The 23,268-nt window shown below is 42.8% G+C and overlaps 1 protein-coding gene across 4 annotated transcripts in view; it reads left to right on the top strand.

Moving 5' to 3' along the window:
- LOC121595242 (cGMP-dependent protein kinase, isozyme 2 forms cD4/T1/T3A/T3B) overlaps positions 1–23,268 on the top strand; it is a 128,115-nt gene that overhangs the window by 13,756 nt on the left and 91,091 nt on the right. For all 4 annotated transcript variants that reach the window (XM_041919050.1, XM_041919047.1, XM_041919048.1 and 1 more), the window contains exon 3: positions 8,302–9,212. In XM_041919050.1, the coding sequence (XP_041774984.1) occupies positions 8,350–9,212 (863 nt within the window). In that variant the 5' untranslated portion in view covers positions 8,302–8,349. The remainder of the gene's footprint in view (positions 1–8,301; positions 9,213–23,268) is intronic.

Genomic DNA, 23,268 nt, shown 5'->3' with positions numbered 1-23,268 from the left:
ATGACAAAAAAAGACCCTCGATCAAAGTGTGTTTGCCTGTCCTGGGGGTGTATAGCAAGGTATCGCGAAAAGGCAACAAAAAGAGATCTCAAATCAGTAGGAATAAAGGCTTAGAGATGGCAAAATGGATGACCGAAAGCATCGCTTTTCTAGCATTTCTAGCGGCTGCAACACGTGCTATCACGTGCTTCTAGTTGTCCCACTGATCAAATGGTGTGCTGTGCCGCCCCTGTGGGCGATGTTGGAAAACTGTTCCGCAGTTACGAGAGCAGGCTGCCGCCTATTAGCAGGTTATCAATTGAGCAACCGTATCATCAACAAGCACAAGCACAGTGCGGGCTAAAAATAGCACATTTTTCGCTACCGATCAAACCCTTCAATATAGGCGCGGTTAGTTCTAGGCGAGAAGCCTTGAAAATAGTGTTTTCCGCCTGTGGATGGTGGATGTCTGGTGTACTGCTGGTTGGGTGGTTACTACATGATGAGAATTCCCAGTCCGAGGTCGACACAGCTCACGCTGTGTTTGTATGGTATGAGATAGATAAGCAGGGCGTATGATTTATGGTATGCAAACATGGTGCTTAATGCTCTTCTTCTGGATGATCTGTTGGTTGAGGTTTTTTTTGAAGATTTGGCCAGAAAGATGATGCAAACAGATGTACGTAACACTTGAGTTATCTACAGGCTTTCCTTGTTCCGAAATTCTGAAACATTAGCAGATGATTAAGTGTATCAGCAGTGTGTTGAAGCAAACTTCAGAATTTCAGAACGTTAACCAAACACAAAGAAACGAATTGGAAATCTCCACCTCAGGAAACCCTGACTGACTCAACCAAAAGTGATCTCGATATGCTCGATTTTCCCTCGCTTTGTGTTGTTAACCGATAGGCGCGCATCATGGGAGAAACAAAATAATCTTCCCAGCAACCCTTAACATCATCAAAACCGTCCACCAGCCAAATTGTGTTCCCAACAAAACAAAACACTCAATAGTGCGCCACATACTGGGCGGCGTCAATGTCCTAATTTATGAGTAATAACCTCTCACTCAACGGCACTCGAGGGCTGGCCACGTCATTGGGTACACTTCATTGAACCAATTTGCGGAATTGCCTGCTATTAAAATGTTAGGTCCCCGGCGCTGAAGTACGGCACCGATGGCGGGAATTGGACCTCGAAGGGTTTGGTTCACGGGACTTTACGCACAAGGACACACTGCGACGATATATATTAGTAAGATTCTCCGGGTCGGGGCGAGGTCTTGTTTATGAGTCCGGCATGGACCTATGTCGGGGAAGTGTTACCATTTATTGGATTGTCGTCCGCTTCGGGTGTGCCTGTTTGCTCTGTTCTGGCACCCAAAAAAGTATACAGTACGAGGGTGCGTGACGGTTGTTTGTGATGGGTGAAATTCGCAAGGTTTTTTCTGTTCGTACGAGCGCCTGATAACACGACGAACAAAGTAAACGAACTCCGGAGAGGTCTTACCGTATCGGTGACCTAGTTTTGTTTTGGAGTTGTTTGCTTTCCGATGCGAAGGAGGGAGGTTAAGGTGCTGTTTGGTGTTAGAGCGGACAGGTTTACTCAAAGTGACGAATCAAGTTAGAATGTGTCTTTTGCTTGTTTTCGACTTGTTTGAATATTGTTCAATTTTGCGTGTCCTCCAGATCACTTGTTGAATAATGTATCGCTAACAGAGTAAACCATTCCACTATGGTGGTAATAGTATACTTCAGCACCTTCCTGAATCCTAGCTGGTGCCACTGCTTGCTGCTGCTTGACGTTTCGGCATAAATCTCACCGATTTATGGACATTGGAAATCCTGGTTTTGATTGTAAACAGTACCTCTGAACAGAGCGCATTTGCATTAAACGGACGCTAATTGCTATACGTGTGCCCGCTCGCACAGCGTGATCACGACTGGGATGCGTCAACCGTGTCAGAAGTTTGTTTAGGTAGCGCACTGCACTCATGCCTTTAGTGCGCAATAATTTCTAGAGTGGAATGCGTTGCCTCTCATATCATAATGGCATTTCAGAGGTGATCTTAGTGCCTGGTTGTTAGGAATAGGAATAACAGACAAGAAGTTCTGCTGCAAAAGAGTAGCTTTTTGAATTCCTTTTTCAATAGAATTCATGCATAATATCTGCATACATCAACAGATCGGAAAAGTTTAAACAAACACAAATCTCAGCCCGTGTGATGTAATGATGTGTCTGACAAACTGCCGAGACACGCACAACGTGTCAACACCGGTTTGGCTGGTATAAAACGGTGTTTTCGCACAAAAAAACAGCTCTCCCTTTACTTGCATTTGCCCGTAGATTAGGTTTCCACTGCGCACCTGTTTGGTTGATGCGTGGACAATGTAGCCGCACGCATTAACATGTGTCGGGGCGCATCCACGAATCAACCATATCGGGTATCCTATCGCTTCGACGTGTGTTTGTTGCACACGGCCCTTCCACCACGGCCCCTGTCTGTTCGACATCGCTAGAACATAAATCATGGAATCGGTTAACATGGTAGCATCGCGTGTGGTGTAGAATCATTGAAAGGGGGAGGGCAACAGGGGTACCGTAGGGAAGCAACCCTGATTGGCAGCGGCGAGGCGAAGCATGTGTATACCATTAGTGTCGGTTTGCGTTTCATTACCACTGGGCCAAGCCAGTACGGCAAGAAACATCGGCTCGAAGGTGTGATGGTGGTGGTCGGTGTTTGCGGTGGGCAGGTTCCGGTAGCGATAAGCTCACACTGCTCGCTTCAAGTACTGAGCTCTGGGTGAGAATAAAAACGAAGCGCTTGTGCGTGTGTGCGGTTTGGGGGCCGAGTTGGTCGTGATCTTCCACTCGTCATGTCAGGGCACTAATGAACGTTGCATTTCATTTGATTTTTTTTACCATCATAAGTGTTTTAGGTATGACAGATGAACAGAATGGAAATGCATTTCAGCCTGGTATCCGTTCTCATTTTAGAGCTTGTGGTTTGTTCAATGATTTGTAGCAATTGATATAGCAACCGATATTTCTGAATTATTTGAGAATTGTGAAAAATGCGTATGAGATGCGTGGTTTTTGGTAGGGTTTAAGATTCTAAGAACTTTATCTGTAGTGATCTTAACCACTCGTACGACTTAATCATGGGTTAAAGTCCCTAATTGACTGTGCTCTCATACGTAGGATTCACTATAATGCTATATGTAATCTATAAGTCACTGAAAACCAAGCAAACTAATATTGTTAAAAGCATGCCATAACCGACAATAGTTGTTATGCAAAGGAAGAAAATCTATGGGGATAAATCTATGGGTTGGGTCAGAATAGTATTGATTTTTGCTTACAAGTACTTATAAAAACACTCACGCAAATCATGTTTTAGGTATCAAACGATCAGTATTTCCCGATTCATGTCATTTGATGCTACATTAAGACCTTTTAATGACATTTTAAGCATTATGTTTGTTATTATATAAGTCATTGGAGTCCTTTCCGTTTTAAGTTCGTAGGCTGAAATTTTAAGAGTGTTTTATGTATTCTTCAAGCCTCCAGAACTCTTGTTTGAACAAAAGTTTTCTCCTATCCTGCCAAAAAGTGATGTTCAAATTTGGTTATAAAAAACATGCTATGAGACCACGTGGACTACATACACTTTGATTGTGGATTCCATCACCAGATCTCTTTAATGTACCCTGGGATTAATGTAAATACCACCTTGTTTTGCCATTTTTCGAGCAGGTACTCGAATCCAATTCTAGCTTTGAGGCTAGAATAATCTAGACTGAAAATTGCAGGCTAGTTTTTTGTGTGGTTTTGTACGGAGTGTTTATGATAATGGTTCATGATCAGCAGTAATAAGATTGCCACACGATCATTGACAAAAAATTAGTAAAATGTTGAGTTGTTTTTGCATAATAATTCATTCTAATGAAAGTTCTTTTCCGAATCAGACGTTTCAACCTTATCCACAAACAAAACCTTTTAGAGTTACAAGTTGGTATTTAAGCACTACTTCGAAGAACATATTTTCTATCTTATCTTACAAGTGTCGGCAGGATTGGATAGGCACAGGTTATTGGGCAATGCACGGCTTTGCCTTTTATTCAAATGACTTACATTTATTTCAGTTTTGATTCGTGACATATTAGATGTAGTCGCATGGTTTTAATCCAAATGATTCAAATTCAGATACCACCACTTCTGACGATAATATTTATTTTCCACACATTTATTTGAATCCATTTAAATTCATTTAACGCAGGTAAAAGCTCCGCAGCACGTTGCGCTATGCTATGTTGCATTGAATAATTTCTTCATCCATTTTACTTGATCTAATGAGCTTATAAAACTGTTCGATGCACTTACCCCGATCGCTCACTTTAGCACACGCCGGGGCTCGCCTTATGGCTTCATTAAACAACCAAACAAGCAGCGAGGTGGTGGTGGTGGGTAGCCTGGGACACACCGGGTCCTATCGTGGTTTGGCTTTTCGTCCGCCATCCAAACGGAAAACATCACTCAAACAGAGCCTGCCGGTTTGGTGTGATAGTAGCCCGCAAGAAGAAGAAGAAGAAGCGTGTGTTGGTGATCGAGACCGGTTCGCACGACGATGGTGGCGGAACGCTATAAATCATGTGTACCACCGCATGCACGATCGGTCCCCGGCTCCAGCTGAGCGCTCTCACCACGAGCGTGGCCGCTGCATGTGTGTGCATCATGCAGCGGCCAACTCATTGGAAAATACATTTTAAAATGTAAAACATCGCGACAGGGGGAATTAAACAATGAAGAGAAAAAAAACCGCTCCGTATGGTGCACACTGCTGCGCTCAAGTGTGTGTGTATCGGTCGTGTGGTGGTTGTGCTTTATCGACAGCCTTCTAATGATTGTAATTAATTTAATGCAGCTTTTCAATGCAACGCATTTGGGGCGACCCTAACAACAACATTGCCCCCGGCGGTACTGTTCGTGACGGTGGTAGCGGAGGGATGCATTGCGTGATGTGTAAACGCAGTGCAACAACACAAAGAAACAAAACGGAACCAGGCGAGGCTGCTCGGTTCGCATGTGCAAGCGCATGCTCGGAAACGAATAAATAGATAAGAAGGTGCGAGAGGTTAGGGTGTTGGAGAAGAAGGTACCTGAAGCTTGGTGGTGGTAGTGGTGGTGCTCCAAAAGAATTAATATCTATGCGCTATGCGTCAATGCCGGTTGCCCATTTTCATGTTGCCTTCCCTCCCCCCACGGTTTCCCTTTCGGCATGTCCTCGCACTGTTTGTCGCATGGTTGCCACACTGTTACCGCGCCACCATTACAGTGTGCCAGCTGTGTGCCAGTTTCCTTTGCCGGCAACGCTCGAACCGACCCGGTCGAAAGAGGCGAGGAAGAGCAACAAGGGGGTGGTTGCACTCGGTTTCTCTTTTTCAATTATTTAATAATTGTAATCAATTGAAAATTTATGCGCGAAACGTGTTTGCAAACGTGGCCGCGTGGATTGTTGGCGTCGGAGAGAAAGAACGCATTGGTATAGAAATTAATCTGCCACATTTTTTTGCTTCCAAACGGCAACCTGTAGCATAGAAAACCCGCTTCTACTGCGATGTGTACTTTTATTACACAGGTACACCTCTCCGGGGATCGACAGCGATCGATGTCGTCGTCGGATGCTGTCGGAATGTCGCGGTATCCAATGCGGGACCCTTAAATCATCCCTCTCGGGCAGCAGTATCATTTTGTGTCGATTTCCTTCCCTGTGTTTCGTTGAAACGGGCAAAGAAGGATAAAAAAAACCTGCGAGCACCCGACACTCTCGATCAAGCGTTCGCGTAACGTCGTTAGGCATTATAGACTCGCGCGTCCACCGCAGTAGTCACCGCGTCAGCCCCGAGAGCATAATCGAAGAGGAGGGGAGTCTGAAGTTTAATTAGGTGGTGAAATACATTTCCGCTTTGGAGCAGGCGAGGCGAGCTGCTGCTGCTGATGGTGCTAAAACCGGTGGCGCCGGAAGTGATCGGTTTCGTGATCGTGTGCCGCGTGGGTATCGGCTACCGGTGTTGTTGCTCGCGGGTTGTTGCCGCAAAGGGTAACGAAATTTGAAAAAAACGGGTGATTGAAATCGACAGCAGTTTATCACTTAGCGGAGCACGTCGGACATGCTGTTTCTTCGTATCTTATCGTAAAAGGATATGTTCAATTTATCGGCACTGGGAGATTAAATTTTATCAGCGTATGAATATTATGACATGTCTCTGGGTATGATTCAGATTCTGGGAGGTGTAAAGTACATGCCAATGATGCTGCGATGGATCAAACTTGAGGGGCTAATCTTATGTTCTCTGTTCCGTTACAAGGATGGTTAGATGTATTGGCTTTTCTTCAGGAGTAGGACGATGTTATAAATTCTTGTTTTGAAGTTATCTGGTTAACATCAGACGTCTCTCGACGTTACATATCTGATGTACCTAAGAAGCTTCGTAGGGAATCGTAGGGAAATTTGTAGAGAAAGAATCAATGAAATTCAGAAGAAGACTTCAACAACAACAGCAGAATAATCCTGTATAATGGAGGCTCGGGATTGAACCCTTGACGGGCATGTTGTTAGTTCGTAGGACTTGAGGACGATATTAAAAGACCTAGCTAATGTAGCAGGATATGTATTTAAATCCTCATTTTGTTTGTTGTTATTTGCCTTGCTTGTAAAGACTCGTTGCATTTGAGCTTAATTCATCTCTTTCTGTTAATTTTCGGCCAGTTATGGTGTGTTTTCAAGCCGATTTGATTGGTCAGTTTCATCTTGAGATTTGAGCAATAGTAGTCGTTTACTTTAACTACTATTTTACAATGCCAGAAATACCTTTAAGTTCATTTCTGAGCTATTTTACGATTGCAGATACTGAATGGCTGAAGCTGCAGAATGTTTTTTTTTTTTGCACTAAAGCCAATAATAGTGTAAATTAAGTTGCACAATTCATGAAAGTTGAAAGTATGAGATAGATGCATAAATTGGATTTTTATTTACTTTTTTTGGGAGAAAATAGGTTCTTATAAATAGCGTAAGTCTAATTCCGAGGTTTTCAGTCAAGTTATAGCTAATTTTTGTAAAATTTTGCTTGAAATTGTAGCTATTAAGGCACTTAATTAGATATTTAATCTGATTTCAACTGAGGATTACAATTTTGTACCTTTGAAAATGGTTTTTAAAATTTGACAAAAAAGGATTTTATTTTGTTTTTGACATTTGATGTGTCAAATCAGTACCATTTGCTAGAAGAACTGTCAAATTTAGAAAATAGCGTATAGCGAAATCGCCACATTGAGGACCTAAATGCGGTTCGTATTATATAATATCGCTCTTTATGAATGGTGAAACTAGCAGTAGCAATTCATCAACGCATATTAATGTCCTCAAAGGTTGAAACTAACTTTTTTTTTATTTCAAGACAATCTGGATACTAATGAACGGGAAATATTACAATAATAGCTATACTGAATTATTAGTCTGAAGATGGAGCCCTTTCCGTTGTAAGTTCTTAGGCTGAAATTTCAGCCTGTCAGCTGTTTGAATTGTATAGCAGTTTTCGAGCAGCTTTCTCCTGATCTCTGATCTTTTTGATGCACCTAGGGGTAAATGTAAACAACACCGAATTTTCGAGCAGGTACTCGAATCTAATTCTAGCCATGAAGCTAGAATAATCTAGACTGAAAATTGTAGGCAGGTTTTTTGTGTGGTTTTGTATGGAGTGTTTACATGATTTCAGCCTCCAACTGTCAAACTCCATATAAAAGACTGACTAGAATCGTGAAGGGCCCCGATGTTGGAAAAAAACTTTAATTGTTCATATTCTAACAACGAATTCATTAGATTTGTTCGACTTAAATAACTAAGCAGGGCTGTCAGAAGTACAGCATCAGACAGGAATTTGCTCTTAATTGGCAATACAGTTTTGCTGGGTTAATCTGACTGCCACATCAAGAACATCAAACTAGGCACCCGAACCAAATAGAAGTAACTGAAACAAAAAATCCTCAAACACGCTTATAAATAGACGTTCACACTTCAAACAAAACTTCCATTTGTTTGATAGCCTGCAGTAGCAGCTATCATGAGCATAACATACTGAGCATTCTCGACTCTTTTCTAGCACCACCAGTGTTGTACTCCTACCGATCCACCAACCTTGCAAAGTCACCCAGATGCACACACTCACCCATATCCTCCGAAAAAAACTCTGCTTTCACTCACTAACCTATCTTTGTTTTTGTTTTCTCTCCCTTTTCCTTCTCGCACCCCTCTCTGGTGGATAGATTTTATTTTTATGACACCACCGGCCGCAAGCAGCAAAAATCGTGTGGATGCGCGTGTGTTTTGACGGGCTGTGCTTCGCGTCACGGCGCCCGGCCGTCGAGCAGGAGACGCAGACGGTCCTGTGCGGCGCAACCGCACTCGACGCCCAGCAGCTCGGCCGGCTGCTGAAGTACACGAACTTCGCGTCCCCCGCCGCCGTGCCCGTCTCGGCCGCGCCCCGGTTCGGCGACGTGCTGCTGCCCTCCTCGGTTCCGGCCGCGAAGAAGACTGCCGCGTCCGCGACAGCTGCAGCGACCGACGCATCAGTCAGCGCGCACGGTTTCGCGAGTTCAGATCGTTCGGTGGCGCGTAGCAGCAGCAGCAGCAGTAGGTGCGAACAGTCCGCGAGTGTACCGCGCGACCGTAACGATCGCGACGGCAAGATGAGCGACCAGAGCGCGTCGGCGACGGCCCCGGTGCCGTCGGACGCGTCCGACACGGTGAACAACAATCTGGACGCGGGCACGGTCAACAGCTACAAGCAGCTGGCCCAGCTGCAGGGCGACCAGCAGGTCGAGGGCATCCTGCAGAACCTGTTCATCGGCGATGGGGAGGCGCTCGGGCTGTCCCCGCAGGTCCAGGAGCTGCTCAAGGTCGTGCAGGCGAAGGACATCCGCATCCGGGAGCTGGAGGATATGCTGCGCCAGAAGCACGACGAGGTGGCTGAGTTGCGCAGCCACCTGGACAAGTTCCAGAGCGTGTTCCGGACGAGCGGTGGGGCGACGGGAGTTTCGCCCGGTGGCCGCAAGCTCGGCACGCACGGCGGTGTCCAGCGACAGCGTGCCCAGGGTATATCGGCGGAGCCGCAGAGCGAAAGTTCGGTGCTGGAGCTGATGCACGTCACGTTCCCGAAGTATGATAAAGAAGAAAGGTAAGTCAGACATATTCTTTGGGGCTTTTTAGTGGAAAACCTTGTGGAAGGAAATGTTGCTGTGTATAAACTCTTGGTCCAGAATACTTACACAAGTGCATCAGATCAAGCTTGATCGGACGTCAACAAACCTGTAGTAGTTCTCATATTTGCCTTTGTCCAAGCTGCTTGCGTTGAAAAATCAATTACAATCCGTACCGATCCAAATCAGTAACTTCTCAGTATCCAGTAGCCACCTTAGCTGCAAAGGTAGCGCAACTTGTTCTGACCTCGTTCTCGATTTTTGCGTCCTACCCTCAGTCTCAGTGTCCCACTCTGTCGCCGGCACAACCTCGATAGACACACGTCAGTCGCGTACAAACGACTCAATTGTTAGACCCCACTGTCTTAGTAGACGGGGGGTGATGTCGTCACGCATTCAAGTGTAACTGATTCAGCCCGCGTCCGTATCGCGGTACAAGGATCGCCTGTGTGTACTACCGTGAGCTATCTTGCTTTTCGATCAATTAGAGCACACGCGGTCGATCGCAAGATGCATCGCGCGCTGCTTTTGGTGATGTGCAAGTGGCCATGGGGTGCTGCGTAATGCAGTTGCTGATGATGCGATCGCTTCCGATGTTCGACAGATGGGAAACGAAACGTGCTGAATTCAGTGGTGGTGCGAAGCATGGATTTTTGTGTGACGATGGAAATGGGGATGTACTAGTTTTTTTTTGTACCATTTGAAGTCGTGGTTGATTTTACACTTTTGTGAAAAATCTAGGTTCAAAAATAAAAATAGGAGAGAAGAATAGACCCTTTTCAAGGTCTATCAAGTGTACTAAATGTTTGCCTTCGAGTTGTCGATTTCGAGGTTAGGATCATGTTTTTGTGTTATATTAAAATTTCACTTTGGAGTTCATTTGAATCGACGAATAGAGTCGTCTTCAGTTGTGCCAGTTTTCTATTCTATGTGATTTATATTGATGTCTATGATATCTTTAACTAGTGATGTGCACACTGAGTCAGGAATAAAAGAGGTTAAATTTTGCAGTTTAAATGAGTATTTGTGGCGATGAGTAATTCATTAACAGTGACTTCAATAATTCATGAATTGAATAACACTTCAGAGAGTAGAATCTTGATGGGTCATTAATTCTTCACGCTAAATATTTATACTATGAATCAATCTTCAGTTGATTTACTCTTTATAGAACAGACTCTTCATGAGTAATGCGAAAATTCTCCATTCATACTAATAACTTGTGCACAGTGAATAAAATTTTGCTTAATTCATTCAATAATTCTCATACGAGTTTAATCTTTAACTCTCATTGAGTTCTCCACACTAACTAGTAACTCCTTCATATTAGTTTTTAATGACACTCAATGGGTTATTTTATGATTTCAATGGCCATTCTAACTCATTCAAATGAATTCTTCTCTTTCAATTCTTGATATTCAGTCAATGCGTGGCTACATTTTTTGTTGAATAGTAGACTGTGTAGTTCATTTTCATAACTCGAAACAATTCGATATCTGAAAAGAATAAGCTTGTTCATTTTGATTCAATTCACGCTGCTGTGTGGTATTTCCCATAACTATTTTCTTTCATTTTTGTTCGTACTTTGGTGCCTTCTTTCTTCAAGAAATCTTTACCATTATTTTAAATCTATGCCCTCGTCCTCAAGAAATCATTGAAATGTACGATTTAAATATTGAATATTCTCTGTATTTCTTAAGTCTGTCTAATTACCAATCCCAAGCCATTTCCATAGACCCAGCAACGTCTACCACAATAGACCTTGCAACGTCTACCTTTCATTAAGTGGCATTTTTTTTAAACCTTACCTTAAGGGTGGTCTCTTACATCGGCTCTCCCTCTAGTTAATTGTGACTTATCTCAAGTGTGCTCGTAATGGGCCGTTTTTATCACTATCATTCCTTTGTACGTATTTAATTTTGCAACCGTCTGGGTCGCCGATGGGTGAGCTTTTTTAAAGATAGCTTTGGCTATCCCAAGCCGTAAGCTCCAAGTGTGTGCTGGAACTCGTTTGCTCGCTACTCCATTCTAAACGGTTCACATTCACCCCTGCGAAGCTTGATGGTGTGCTCTGGTACCCTTTTGGATTCTTAATGCCCACCGCAAGGCATAGGAGCCCCGAAACGTTAGGCACCCGCTGAAATCACGCCCCAATGGGGCTCCACCCTCTTGCGAGACGCGATTGCAGTAAAACAAAACCAGCCACGATCACGTATTGGAGGCAAGGCGGTGCATTTCTAGAGTGGCACACAAAATGGCACAATTGCATCGATTGCACAATTCCAGTGTCTCTCGCGCACCGTGCATTTGATGGGGTCTTTTTTGCGTCGTTTGTGTAAAGAGTGCGAGCCGCAGGCACACACACACACACACACACACACACATGCATTTATATGGGCATAAGTAATGTCCCATGTTGACCGTCAGCACTGAATGCAAACCCCTCTCCTGCTCTGCTTGTTGGTTGGTGGTCGGTGGATGGTGATGATTTTATGCTCGCCGCCCCGTGTACCAGACACGCTCAAACCAGATCAAACGGCCTGAGCCTGAGTGATGTGTTAAAATGTGCGCTTATGAGCAATGGAGCACACACCCTCGAACTCTACTGTGCTCGATCGGGGCAACGGTGGCATTTAATCATAGGAAATATAAATCCACCCCGACAGTGTGTAAAGCGGGTGGGTTTTTTTTTGTTGCTATTTGTTGAACCAAATGGAAAACCGATTACATTTGATCGAGAGAAGAAAAATGAAACGAAATCGTTCAACGGCGCCTATGGCGTTTGTGTCCATGTCACAAGTGTACGCCACTCGGTCCGTGAGTTGTTACACGTTGACTCGTACACACACTCACGGATCGAGTCAGATCGTGTAAAATCCATGTCGTGCAGATGTCGGAAAAATGTCTACCGTCCACTGCTTCCACTGTGCAGAATGTGAATGTCGGCAACTACATTTTATCCGCCGTCCAGCAAATTAACACGAATTAGCACCCGCCGGATCGCGCACCGAGAAGGGAGGAGTGTTACGCTTTGCCGTCTCGAGCGCGCAAGCTGGAGGGAATTGAAAGGTGATAAAATTTAGGTTATTTGAAGGCACTGTAGGTGATAAAATTTCGTTTATTTCACCTGCTCCGGCGGGGCGAGCATTCTGTAGTCATGTGCTCTAGATGGTGAGAAGCTGGTTTGCAGTTTGGAGGCGATAAAAAAGAAATGTTTTCGCTTCAAAACTATGACATTAGTAATGGGGAATTTCTCGAGGAGTTAAGCAATACTTAACTACACTCTTGTGTAGAGTTGTGTTTCATGAACCTTTCGTAAAGATCCATTTAAATGAAACTACAGCGATCAGTGATTCGAATGTCGAATCGAATCTCCAAAGATGAATGAATCTTAGAAAAATATAATGATCCCTAAAGATGCATGAATCTTTGACTATTCAAGAGTTTTTAATGATTCATGAGGTTCTGAAGGTTCATGGATCTCTGAAGATTCATAAATCGCTAGAGATTTATGATGTTAGAGATATTTAATAAACTCAGAATATTTACGATTCTCAGAAGATTGATGTATCTCATTCGAATCGTGAAACTCTATAGGTTTATGAAACTAAAGAGGTTCATGAATCTTGATTGCTTTTATTGTGAATATCTAGTGTCTATAGATCATAAATATCTAAAGACTCATGCATTTCACGTTGATCTTTAAAGATTCAAAGAGTCTTGAGAGATCAGATATACATGAATCCTCAGATAATTCATGAATCTTTGGAGAGTCTCGATTCTTTAAAGAATCAAGAATCTTTGGAGATTCATGAAACTCAAACTATGATTCATTAACCCACAATAATGTATCTGATTCAGTGTCACCCATCACCTCCACTCTTGTGCGGGATCCAAATGGAATGTTTTAGTTTTTTTTCGTTTACGCTACCACTTACGATTGCTTTCAAGATGCGTGGTGGCAAATTTTCACGCGAATGTTTGTGCTGAAAATTTACTCCCGATAAACAGACCACATACACTCCCCGTGTGGCACATGATCAAAAACAGACGCTGGCCGAATTCTTCAATATCTTTTGCTCCACTTCTTGCAACTGGAACGGGTCGGAAAGCACTTACAAATAACGATACTCGAGTTACGACGAAGTGTAACAACCTCTCGGGAGGGGAAAGGAATCCCAGCCCACCAACACCAACTAGAAGAGTGGTGCTGTTGTGTAAATAAATCCTCATCGGAAGCGTTCATTCGCACGTGGTCGTTGAATGTTGTGAAAGGTGTGCGGGGTTTTGGTCGTTGCAGGAAGCAGCAGTCGCCACCGGTTCTGAGTTGCACAATGCACATTAATCGAGTTCATGCGAGTGCGTTGTGTGAAGTGTGTGGCTCGTGTGGAATTTCGATCCACACGCGGGCAGTGACCGTGACGGGTGGAGATTTTTTCGTGTGTAAATCGTTATGTTCACATCATGTTTTAGATATTTTGTTGGCAGGAGAAAAAAAGATGTCATCATCATCTTGTTGGCTCGTTTATCAACAAGTTGTCTTCAGTCTCTTTCTGTAAATTACAGTTCCGAGGCATGTTTCGTGAACTGGAATGCCCGAACATCGTATCGTATATCTTCAACACTTGCTTTTAGCTTAAGGGAACCAATCCGATACGATATCCATTAGCACCGAGAGATATGATATTCAAGACAAAGTTAACTTCAAGCTTTTTCCAGTGCCCGACGGTCTATCAAGACTCCCCAAAGAGGTTCCTCCAATGACTCCACTTATGACCGCACTCTTAATCGTTTGGCTTCAACTTCGAGCCGCCACTTTATCTTGCCTCTATCGGCAAAATGAATCAAAATGTAATTAAAACGTTTGCCACAATCGGGGACCAATCGTAAATCCATCCACACACCGTACCGAGCATGCACATTACATGGAAGAAATCACCTACCAGCCCTGATTTGCAGCACGTGCGCCGGTGAGTCAGAGCACTGGAACTAATGCCTCTCAACACATGCACCCAGATAATGCAACCCTTTCTGCAAGATCTTAATGGGGGGTTGGTTCGTGTACGGCACGACATTACTAACGTCCCTGTGTAACATAGTTGTTTTTGCTGCCTTAGTAGCTTAGCATACCGAATGTAACCGGTGACGGTGTCTGTCCAGTTCCCTTGTTTAGGACCTTCGAGAGGAGAAGCGTATGATAGCTTGTGAATGAGAATGGCCACTTTTATTTATGGCATCGTGGGGAAGGAGAGGCCGAACCTTTTGCTGCCGGTGGTCTGTGATTAGTGATTGTGATTGCGTGCAATTAAATAAATTTTGCGCTGTTGTGAATGTGCAAAACGGCATGAACTGTTTGCAGTCTGCTGTCGCCTCAAGCTTGTGGAAGGTTTTTGTGGTTAAAATTGTGTGTGTTTTTTTTAATAAATCGACTGGGTGCAAAATAAACACTATTTCATTACTCACCTCTACGGTATGATCATGCTCTTTTTTAATCGAAGACCCGGCCAAAGCTTCCAAAGGCACGATCCGTGAGCCCCCGAAACGCTTCGGGGGAAGTTCGTGTCGTACCAAACGGGCCCCCGCTCCATACCCGTTTGCCATAAATGTGTTTCAATAAAAAAGATTTATGGTAATGCTGATGGGGGAATAATAACGATGTGATTTCGATAATTAAAGCAGCAATTTAAGATAAACATGGTGTGTGCATATGTCGGTGTGTGTGTGTGTGTGCAAACCTCCATCGCGCCTTTACGGCGTGACAACGGTCGTCGCTTCGCTGCGCACAGGGGCACGTACGTTCGATCGATCATATGCGCGCAACGCGGCCGTGTTATGATTAGCTGGACGTGTAATGTTCTGTTATGTCGTAGGTAATAGTTTTCTTTTTCAAATCGTGGATTAAGCTTAGCCTTAGATTGGCCAATGTTTATCCGAGCAGGTTTGCACTGGACGACGATGTGGAGTACAAGCCAGGGATAATTTGTTGTGAATAATTCAACATTTTTTGCTATTGATAGTCAGGGTTTCTTTAAAGTTATGGATGATACAATGTTTGAGAAATGTAGGTAGAATATAAAATTGAGGAAAGTTGTATGCTTTCTTTTTCTAATTTGAAATTATTGTTCCCATAAGAATCAATATAGAAATGTAACATTACTATCGATCAGTACTTGATACATTTTTAATATCACTTAACTTTTTTTTAGAGTTAAATATTATTCAAAACATTACATTAAAAACATCTGGTGATTGATATGGACCTGAAAAACAAAGTTATGAAATTAAATAACAATTCATCGTGCTAATACAGAGACGACCTCACAAGCCTGTCCCGCCCCATCGCCGTAGCCGGGCTACACCTGTACCGCTGTAAGCTAATATCAATTAGCTTCTCTCTATCTACCTCCCTCACTCCATTTACTCTCCCCCTCTCTCTCCCTCGTCATGACACTACACAATTAAAGCTATCTAGCTTCCTCAAGGAAACACGGCTCTCTCGACTCGACGATAATCGCCGGGTGAGTGGACGCTGTTTTCCTCGGCATTATTAATACCTACACGATGCTGCTGCACAGCCCCGGCGGGCTTTTCAAACAACTTTACTTAAACGGTCGTGGATGGCGGAAAATGGGTTTTTTTCGCGGGCATAGCCCACGGAGCAGGGTTGAATTTTTTTTTATTGTTTGTGAAAACCGAACTGGCCTTACGCAAAGATGCACAAAGTAAACCAACCTGCCCTTTTTTATGCCATCTCTTCTGGGCGTGGTGGTGATTTTGCATCGCTGGAAGCGTTTTGGGCTTGTTTTACACTAGGCTCGTAAGGTTGAGGATGCCCGCGGTCAGTGAAATAAGTCGCTAAAACTGGCCCCCGGGTGGGTGGTGTTGATGGTGGGCGCATGCGGACCTCTTAAGCACGGATAATGAGTCTAGCATCGAGCGCTTATGAAACGACAGGACAAACACACGGTGTGTGTTTAAACGATTGTGTCGAACGGCAGAAGTGCGTTGGGTGTAGACGAACGGGACCCTGAGCCCAATATCGCTGGCAAAACTTGAACAAGTTGTCACTTTAATTTGAAGCATGCGTTATTTGTGCTTGTAATTGGATGTAGGTTTTGAGTGTCTTTAGAGATTTATCAAATAGATGACTCTTGAAATGTAGTGCTTAATTTGTAAAGGTTTTTCTAAGGAATGGATGTATCAAATTTTTAACTTAATCTTGGTTTTATTTTAGGTTTTGAATCTCAATTTAATGTTTTAACCAAGTTGGAACTTTTCTCATGGCATATCTAAATGAAAAATGAACTTTTGAAAACATGTTGAGCTCATAAAAGGCAAATTAACTCGTTACTGCATATCTTTTTTACAGAGATATTTTTGAATGTCAATCTAAATACAATAAATAAATCTAATAATTTAAAATAATTAAAACTTAAAATAATTTTTGAAACGAATAAATTTAGACAAAGAAATTCAGTAAAAGTTATAAACTCGGCAAGAAATCATGTTCAATTACTGTTTTCCTCGGCAGAGTAATACAATACATAGTATACAGGGTATACAGGGTATACAGGGTATACAGGGTATACAGAGTATACAGAGTATACAGGGTTTTCCAAGTCAATTTCTAATGTGCACATCATTATTCACTTCCTTCAAGATGTTTTTCAACAGCTGCCAAATGTCGTATTTTCATCACTACAAAATTTCAATTCTTACTCTTGATTTTCAACACATAACAAAGAACTACCAAACTCAATACAGCTTGAGACATGTTGAAAATCATATGGAAGAATTGATAAATTATTGTGATTCTAATGCAATATTTGATAGCTGTTGAAAAACATCTAGTAAACAATGAAAAATGCTGCTGACATCCTAAATTGACTCGCAAAACCATATACAAATCTTTGTATATACAGGTTTTTAATGAATAAAGCAAAAACTCAATATTTCATCCTTACTTGCTACCTCAAATCGCTGCTTTTGCTTCTAGCAGTTAGAGCTTATGTAAATAAAGTGAACCAAGTGGACCACCATCATGTTGTTACACTTTTTCAAAAGGTTTACCATTAAGCCAGAAAGGTCACTGGTTTATATCGCTGTGCTACAATGTTTGCGTTCAGCATAAATAACAAATCATACATTCCAAGCCAAGTAAGAGTGTGCTTTGAACTCCTTTGCTACAATATTGCCCATATTCCATTAACCACGGTTGTGGGTTGGCAAATTTATTGTTTTTTTCGGTAAGCAACACACGAAAAACAACTCATACACACAACCTAAATGGCACAATGTCAACCGTAAACTGTGTGCGTTCGATAAGTTTATCGTTCCGATTGGGTCCATATTTTATCGGTCTTTGCTAATGATCCGCACGCAAACCTCCGCATGGGGCAGGGAAGGCATGTTTTCGCACTTGGAAATTCTCGCTCGAAGGGGATCGCGCACACGGGGTTCGATCGGTAGCTCGCCAGAACAACCAACCCCTGCCCCTGCTGTACCGAACATCGTAAATCCGTTGTCACCCCACCTCGCACTATCTGCTACAAGGGATCGCATGTTACCCTTAATGGGTACAATCGAAACCGTTTAAGTTCGTGTATCCAGCTCACGGTGTGTCTCCCCCAGTGATGCTTGACGTTCGTACGCTGTTGCAACTTTGTGAATCACGGAGACGTTACTCTTATCTCGCCTGTCGGTTTGCGAATTGCATCGCAAATTACACTGCCACCCAGCCCTTCCCCCAAGCTATGTGCTGACGAGGCGCAAAGGCAGCCGGTGCCGGTGATGTGATGGAGTGTACCAGCTCCTCAAACGGACAGATTGCTTCATTACGAGCAGAGATTTTAATCACACTTCATCAAGCGGGTCCTAAGCGGGTCCTAAGCTGCCGGTGCTGCAGTTGCTTCTAATTCGCTGCGTTTGGGGCGTATCTTTTTTATGATTATTTATCCTGCCATCGCTGGTATGCTGTTTCACAAGCTCCGGCCACACCACCACATTAGTGCAGCTGCCGATGGTGGTGAATGTGTGTGTGCGCGCAGCTTCCCAAAAACGGCAGCGAGAAGGGTGCTCGGAAAATCGGTCAGCTTGATGTATACGCCCTGCTGCACTGCGCGCTGCAACTGAAACTGGAGCAAATTCCAGTGCATCTTACTCATCGATCTTTTCGAGCGTGTGCGTTGCATTGCATTTTGCACAAGATGATGGGGCGGGGCACCCTTTCTAAGCAGCAACCCTCTGCCGACTCCCTTGGCTACGAGATTGATCTCAGCAGCACCCCAAAGGAGTGCAACCGGTTATGTGAAGCTGCTGTGTTTATTTTGTTTTAAGTTTGAGTGTGACGACGGCGAAGAACGAATATTGCGCCGAACCCTGCGCTGCACTGCACGCTGGCTGCCTCTAGCGTCACTTTGATTCTTTTGCGAGAAGTGAGTTTGTTTATGTAAACAATGCCCCGCCCGAAGGGGAAAAATCACTAATCTTAGGTAGAGGTGCCAAAGGTGATGCATCGGTCGCGGCTTTGAAGGTTGGTGGTTGTTTCTTTCATTGATGCCGCTGTCGATAGATTGGCCCGTTGCTAGGAACTTGTAAGGTGAGAATTATAATAGAGGGCACTTGCATTTCTTTCCTGAAGTGCTTAATTATCGCGGATGATGATGGTTTGAGCAAAGATTGTAACATTGTTACATTCTGTAGCTTCTTGGTAGCTAGTGAAGCTCTAACGCCGCAATATAGTTTTGCAAGTGTTTTTCGTTGGTATAAACCAACGTTATAAAGGCTTTCACATAGTTCTAAATTCAAGTTAAAATTAATTACATATGGACAAAGTCTAGTATTTCCCCGAGTTACGCGAATAATGCCTTCCGTCGACATTCACATATCTCTGATTTTCGTGTGAGTCGAATATCACGTTTTTGAGCCAAAATATTGTTGATAAATGGATATGTTTGATTAAATTCAGTGCTTTTATGTCCTTAATTTCATTTAATACAAATCGTATATAAGATTACATTATTTCTGTCTTTTTAGCGATTTAAAACATTCAACAATATTTCAATTTATTTTGCATTTGGCACTTGTACTGATTTGAGAAAATTGTACTGATGTGACACATGAACTGTAAAAATTACAAATTCGTAGCTGTAATTTGCGTAACTCGGGGGAAAAGACTGTACTGCATAAGGGATCATCCATAAATTACGTTACGGTCACAAGCAAGAGTGGCAGTACCTCCAGCGTTACTATTTGTAGCAATTGAAGAAGAGGAGTGATATATTTAAATATTATAAAGGCCGGGGGACACTGTCCGTTCTCGATAGTGTAGCTTCAATTTTCGCTTCATAAAATATGTTATTTTTCCATGTTTTTTACTTAAATCGGACAAGAAAAGTTATGTTAAAAGTACACATGTTTTGCACGCATTGCATCCATTTTCGCAATGAAAAACGGTGAAAATAATACTTTATTTGAGATTCAGCACGACCATTCCCTTGATGATCAAGAAACGCTTCCACCAACCGACGTCAGATGCGCTAGTGAAAATCTAAATTACACTAGCGAGTATGGACAGTGTCCCCCGGCCTTAACACAAATCAATACGTTTCAAAAACTCATATTTTGTTCTAATTCAATAAAATTCTTTAAAAAAAAACTATGATGAAAGCTTTTTTTAACATCACGCATGTAATGCTACTGAGTTATGACTTTTAATCGCTTCAACAGAAAAAGAGTTTTAGTGCTCTTCAAAATTCAAAATTGTAGAAGAATTTTAAAAAACTTACTTTGAAACACTTGCGTCAAAAATTAAATTTTTGCGTTGCGTAATTTATTGCTAACCTCTTATGGTTATTTAACGAACTCATTTTCTATACGAAAAATAAAACAGGTATGGAGAAATTGAATGAAGATCTCTAAAATAATTAAAAATAACTGCCTTTGTAATCAGCTAAAATTGTTACTTTTAAGGTGTATCATGCAGGCCTACAGCTATTACTGAGAGAGTACATTTTAAACTTCATCAAATTTATTTCTCTCCTGATTTCGTTATCACCTATATTGTAAATATTCGAAATGTTGTTCTCACTTCGATCCGATTGGTTGCGCCAAATATTTACGCCAGTGTAAATAAACCATCAATCAATATTCAATTCATTACAAATAAAACTGCATGCACCCTCGTACGATGATGATGCGCACCATTCGCTTCATATGCCCCGATGGACCCGTTAAAGGTGCACCCGTGCGCCCCACCGTATTTGCACATTCGCTCGCTCGATGGTGGCACTCTTGGCCACTCGCCAGCCACCGAATGCTGTCAAAGTTCAATCAAATTTGTCATCAATAATTATGCTGCGCGGCAGTGAGGGGTGTAGGGCCTTCACGACTCACCCGTGTACACCCGTGCCCGATTGACAACCAGGAGGAAAGATTAATTGTGCGCCCGCTTGCCACCACAGGTAGACATTTGAATGTGCGTGTGTGTCATTTGCAAGGGTGTATTCCCATGCACGGGGGAAGGCAATGGTGGTTGAATGGCGGGTATGTGTGTGCATTGGCAATTATTTGATCGTGGGCCGCCAAGGAACCGCCACGGTTCGTGTCAACAAAATCCAATTCCACTATATTAACGACTGATGGTAATGCGTTACAGTGAACTGTCGATTTTGTCTACACTCTGATGTTGGGAGTTATGCAAAAATAATGCTTATGACGTTAAACAGTTTTAATGAAAATTAGGTATTTTTAACTAGCGAAGTCATGACATCATCATATTTATAATTTTGAATTTCTTTATTCCTTCCTTTTATCTTGAAACCATCTAAAAAATCAGATAATTTTCCTTATTCCCAAACCACCAAAATCACACATATGAATAAAATGCGTACACCACTATACATACAATTTACCGTAGAGCGCAAACGGCCTTTCCGTTGCACTCGACGCCGCACATTTCCACCACCGGTCATGCACTTTATATTTTAATTTCATTTTAATAACCCTCTCCCTTCCCGGCAACCACCTTATCTTACCGTCTTACTTACCCCTCTTCCTGCCAAAGGTGCGCAAGATTAGGTTTCAGTGCGTACGCTCAGCGCAACGGTTCTCAGCGGTGCGCAGTCATCAGGGCTAGTGGGCCGGATGATAAGGCTGATGAATGGTGAATGGGACAGACGGGGGCCCGCCGATATCGTGTATACGGCGGTGAACACCGGTTATGTTCCTTTGCATACTGCATGATGATGGTACCTATGTTAAAATGCTCGATCTGCCATCTCTTTCTCTTGCGGCGCGAACGATCGTACCAGCGGTTGCTCTATGCAAACGCAATACTTCGTGTAGACATTAACGTTTTGCATACGATCGCGCGCGTGCCATCTCTCTGCCTGTGTGGCTGTGGCTGGCAGCAGCGGCGAGCGTGAAACCATTCTGCCGGGGACGCTTGATCTGGCGGTCTGTTTTGTGCTTTTAATTTATTAACTATTATGTTGTCAACGCATAGGAATTGAGGCAGCAAGTGCATGCAAACGAAGTGGATTGGCGTGAATGCGATTTTAAACAATGCATTTTGACTATTATTATGGATGAAAAGATCACAGCATTGTAAATTTCATAATTTAAATTATTGTAAATGGATCTTATTGATAGTTGAACAGTATTTGAAGGAGTCATGGGCTTGATTTGACTAAAAAGATTCAACTTGATCTTTATATGGTTAATATACATAGTTACTACTCTCTACATTTCGCAATTTTTAAATCATAATTAATCTGCTTTGCTCAGAAATAGCTGTGGCAAATTCAAAAATGACAAAGTTGACAGCATTGTGTACAGACCTAAACAAATTAGATTGTACATTGTATAGGCAAAACTTACTGCAAAACTAGCCTAAATATAGTTAAAATTATAATTGAGCACTCAAGAAACTCAATCGGAACTGATGGGACTTTTAATTCTCAATTTCTTTCAAACGATCAGTTTGGGAGATTTCATAGCCGTGCTGTGACATTATATGTGAATCAGAATCAATACATACAGTCAGGATTTGACCGTAGAAGTACTGATAAAAAAATAAATTTATTTATATTTTATAAGATGAAAGTGTCATGTGCTTTGTTTAGAAAATTGATAGAAATTCAAACCTGCATGTTACTACCATGTATCGTTTGTATTAACCACTTTCATTCGCCACCGACAGGCATAACATTTCCATACCTTGTTCAACAAAACGTCGTCTGCGGGTTGACATGTTGATACTGACTGATCACATGCTACGAATAGTTGCGACATGCTATGACTAACATCACATTTGCATTTCTGTCTGGCACTAAATTTCCCTACGAAAACACCCGCACGCGTGTGAACGTGAAGTTGGCATGTACTGCGGGCGGCTCAGTGTGGGTCTTCTTCTTATCAGCTGTCTCGTTACGCCATTGAATAATCCCCACCCTGCGCACCCGGTGGGGGTGATTTCATACGCAAGCTCCCCAAAGTCCTTGGTGCGTCCCGGCGAAGGTTGACTGGTACGCACTGCCATAAGGTCATCCCCCGGATCGATCAAGGTAATCCGCAGTGGGAGAGTCCCAAAACCCAAAAGGGACAGAGGCATTGTAAAATTGCCATTTAGCCCGCCTCTCAGCTAGTTGCTTTGTGTTTGGGTTCCCCTTTCACCTAAATTAAACTTACGTCTCAAATTAGTACACCGACCAGTAGTAAAAATAGCGACACAAGCGATCGTAAAAGACGCTTTTTTTAAAAAAATCATCTCAAATTCTCTACCATCACTTTCCTTTGAACGATTGTGACATTTCAATGTATTTTAACTCGATTTAATGTCCATTGGGCGTACCATGAACAAGGCACGAGCGATAAGGTGTCTTGCTTCGAATCGTCCCAAAAGAGGCAGTAGGGGGTCGTTTGTTTTGGCCAGAATCGTCCCAGCCCAGCGCATTACTAGACGGCGGTGCAGCGTCGGGCGAGGTGAGGACGACGACGTCGAAGGTTCTTTCCTCAGATGAGGCGTCTATTTCT

The sequence above is a fragment of the Anopheles merus genome, chromosome 3R (genome assembly GCF_017562075.2).
Source record: "Anopheles merus strain MAF chromosome 3R, AmerM5.1, whole genome shotgun sequence".
NCBI lineage: Eukaryota > Metazoa > Arthropoda > Insecta > Diptera > Culicidae > Anopheles > Anopheles merus.
This window is presented reverse-complemented; position numbering and strand designations above follow the sequence as displayed.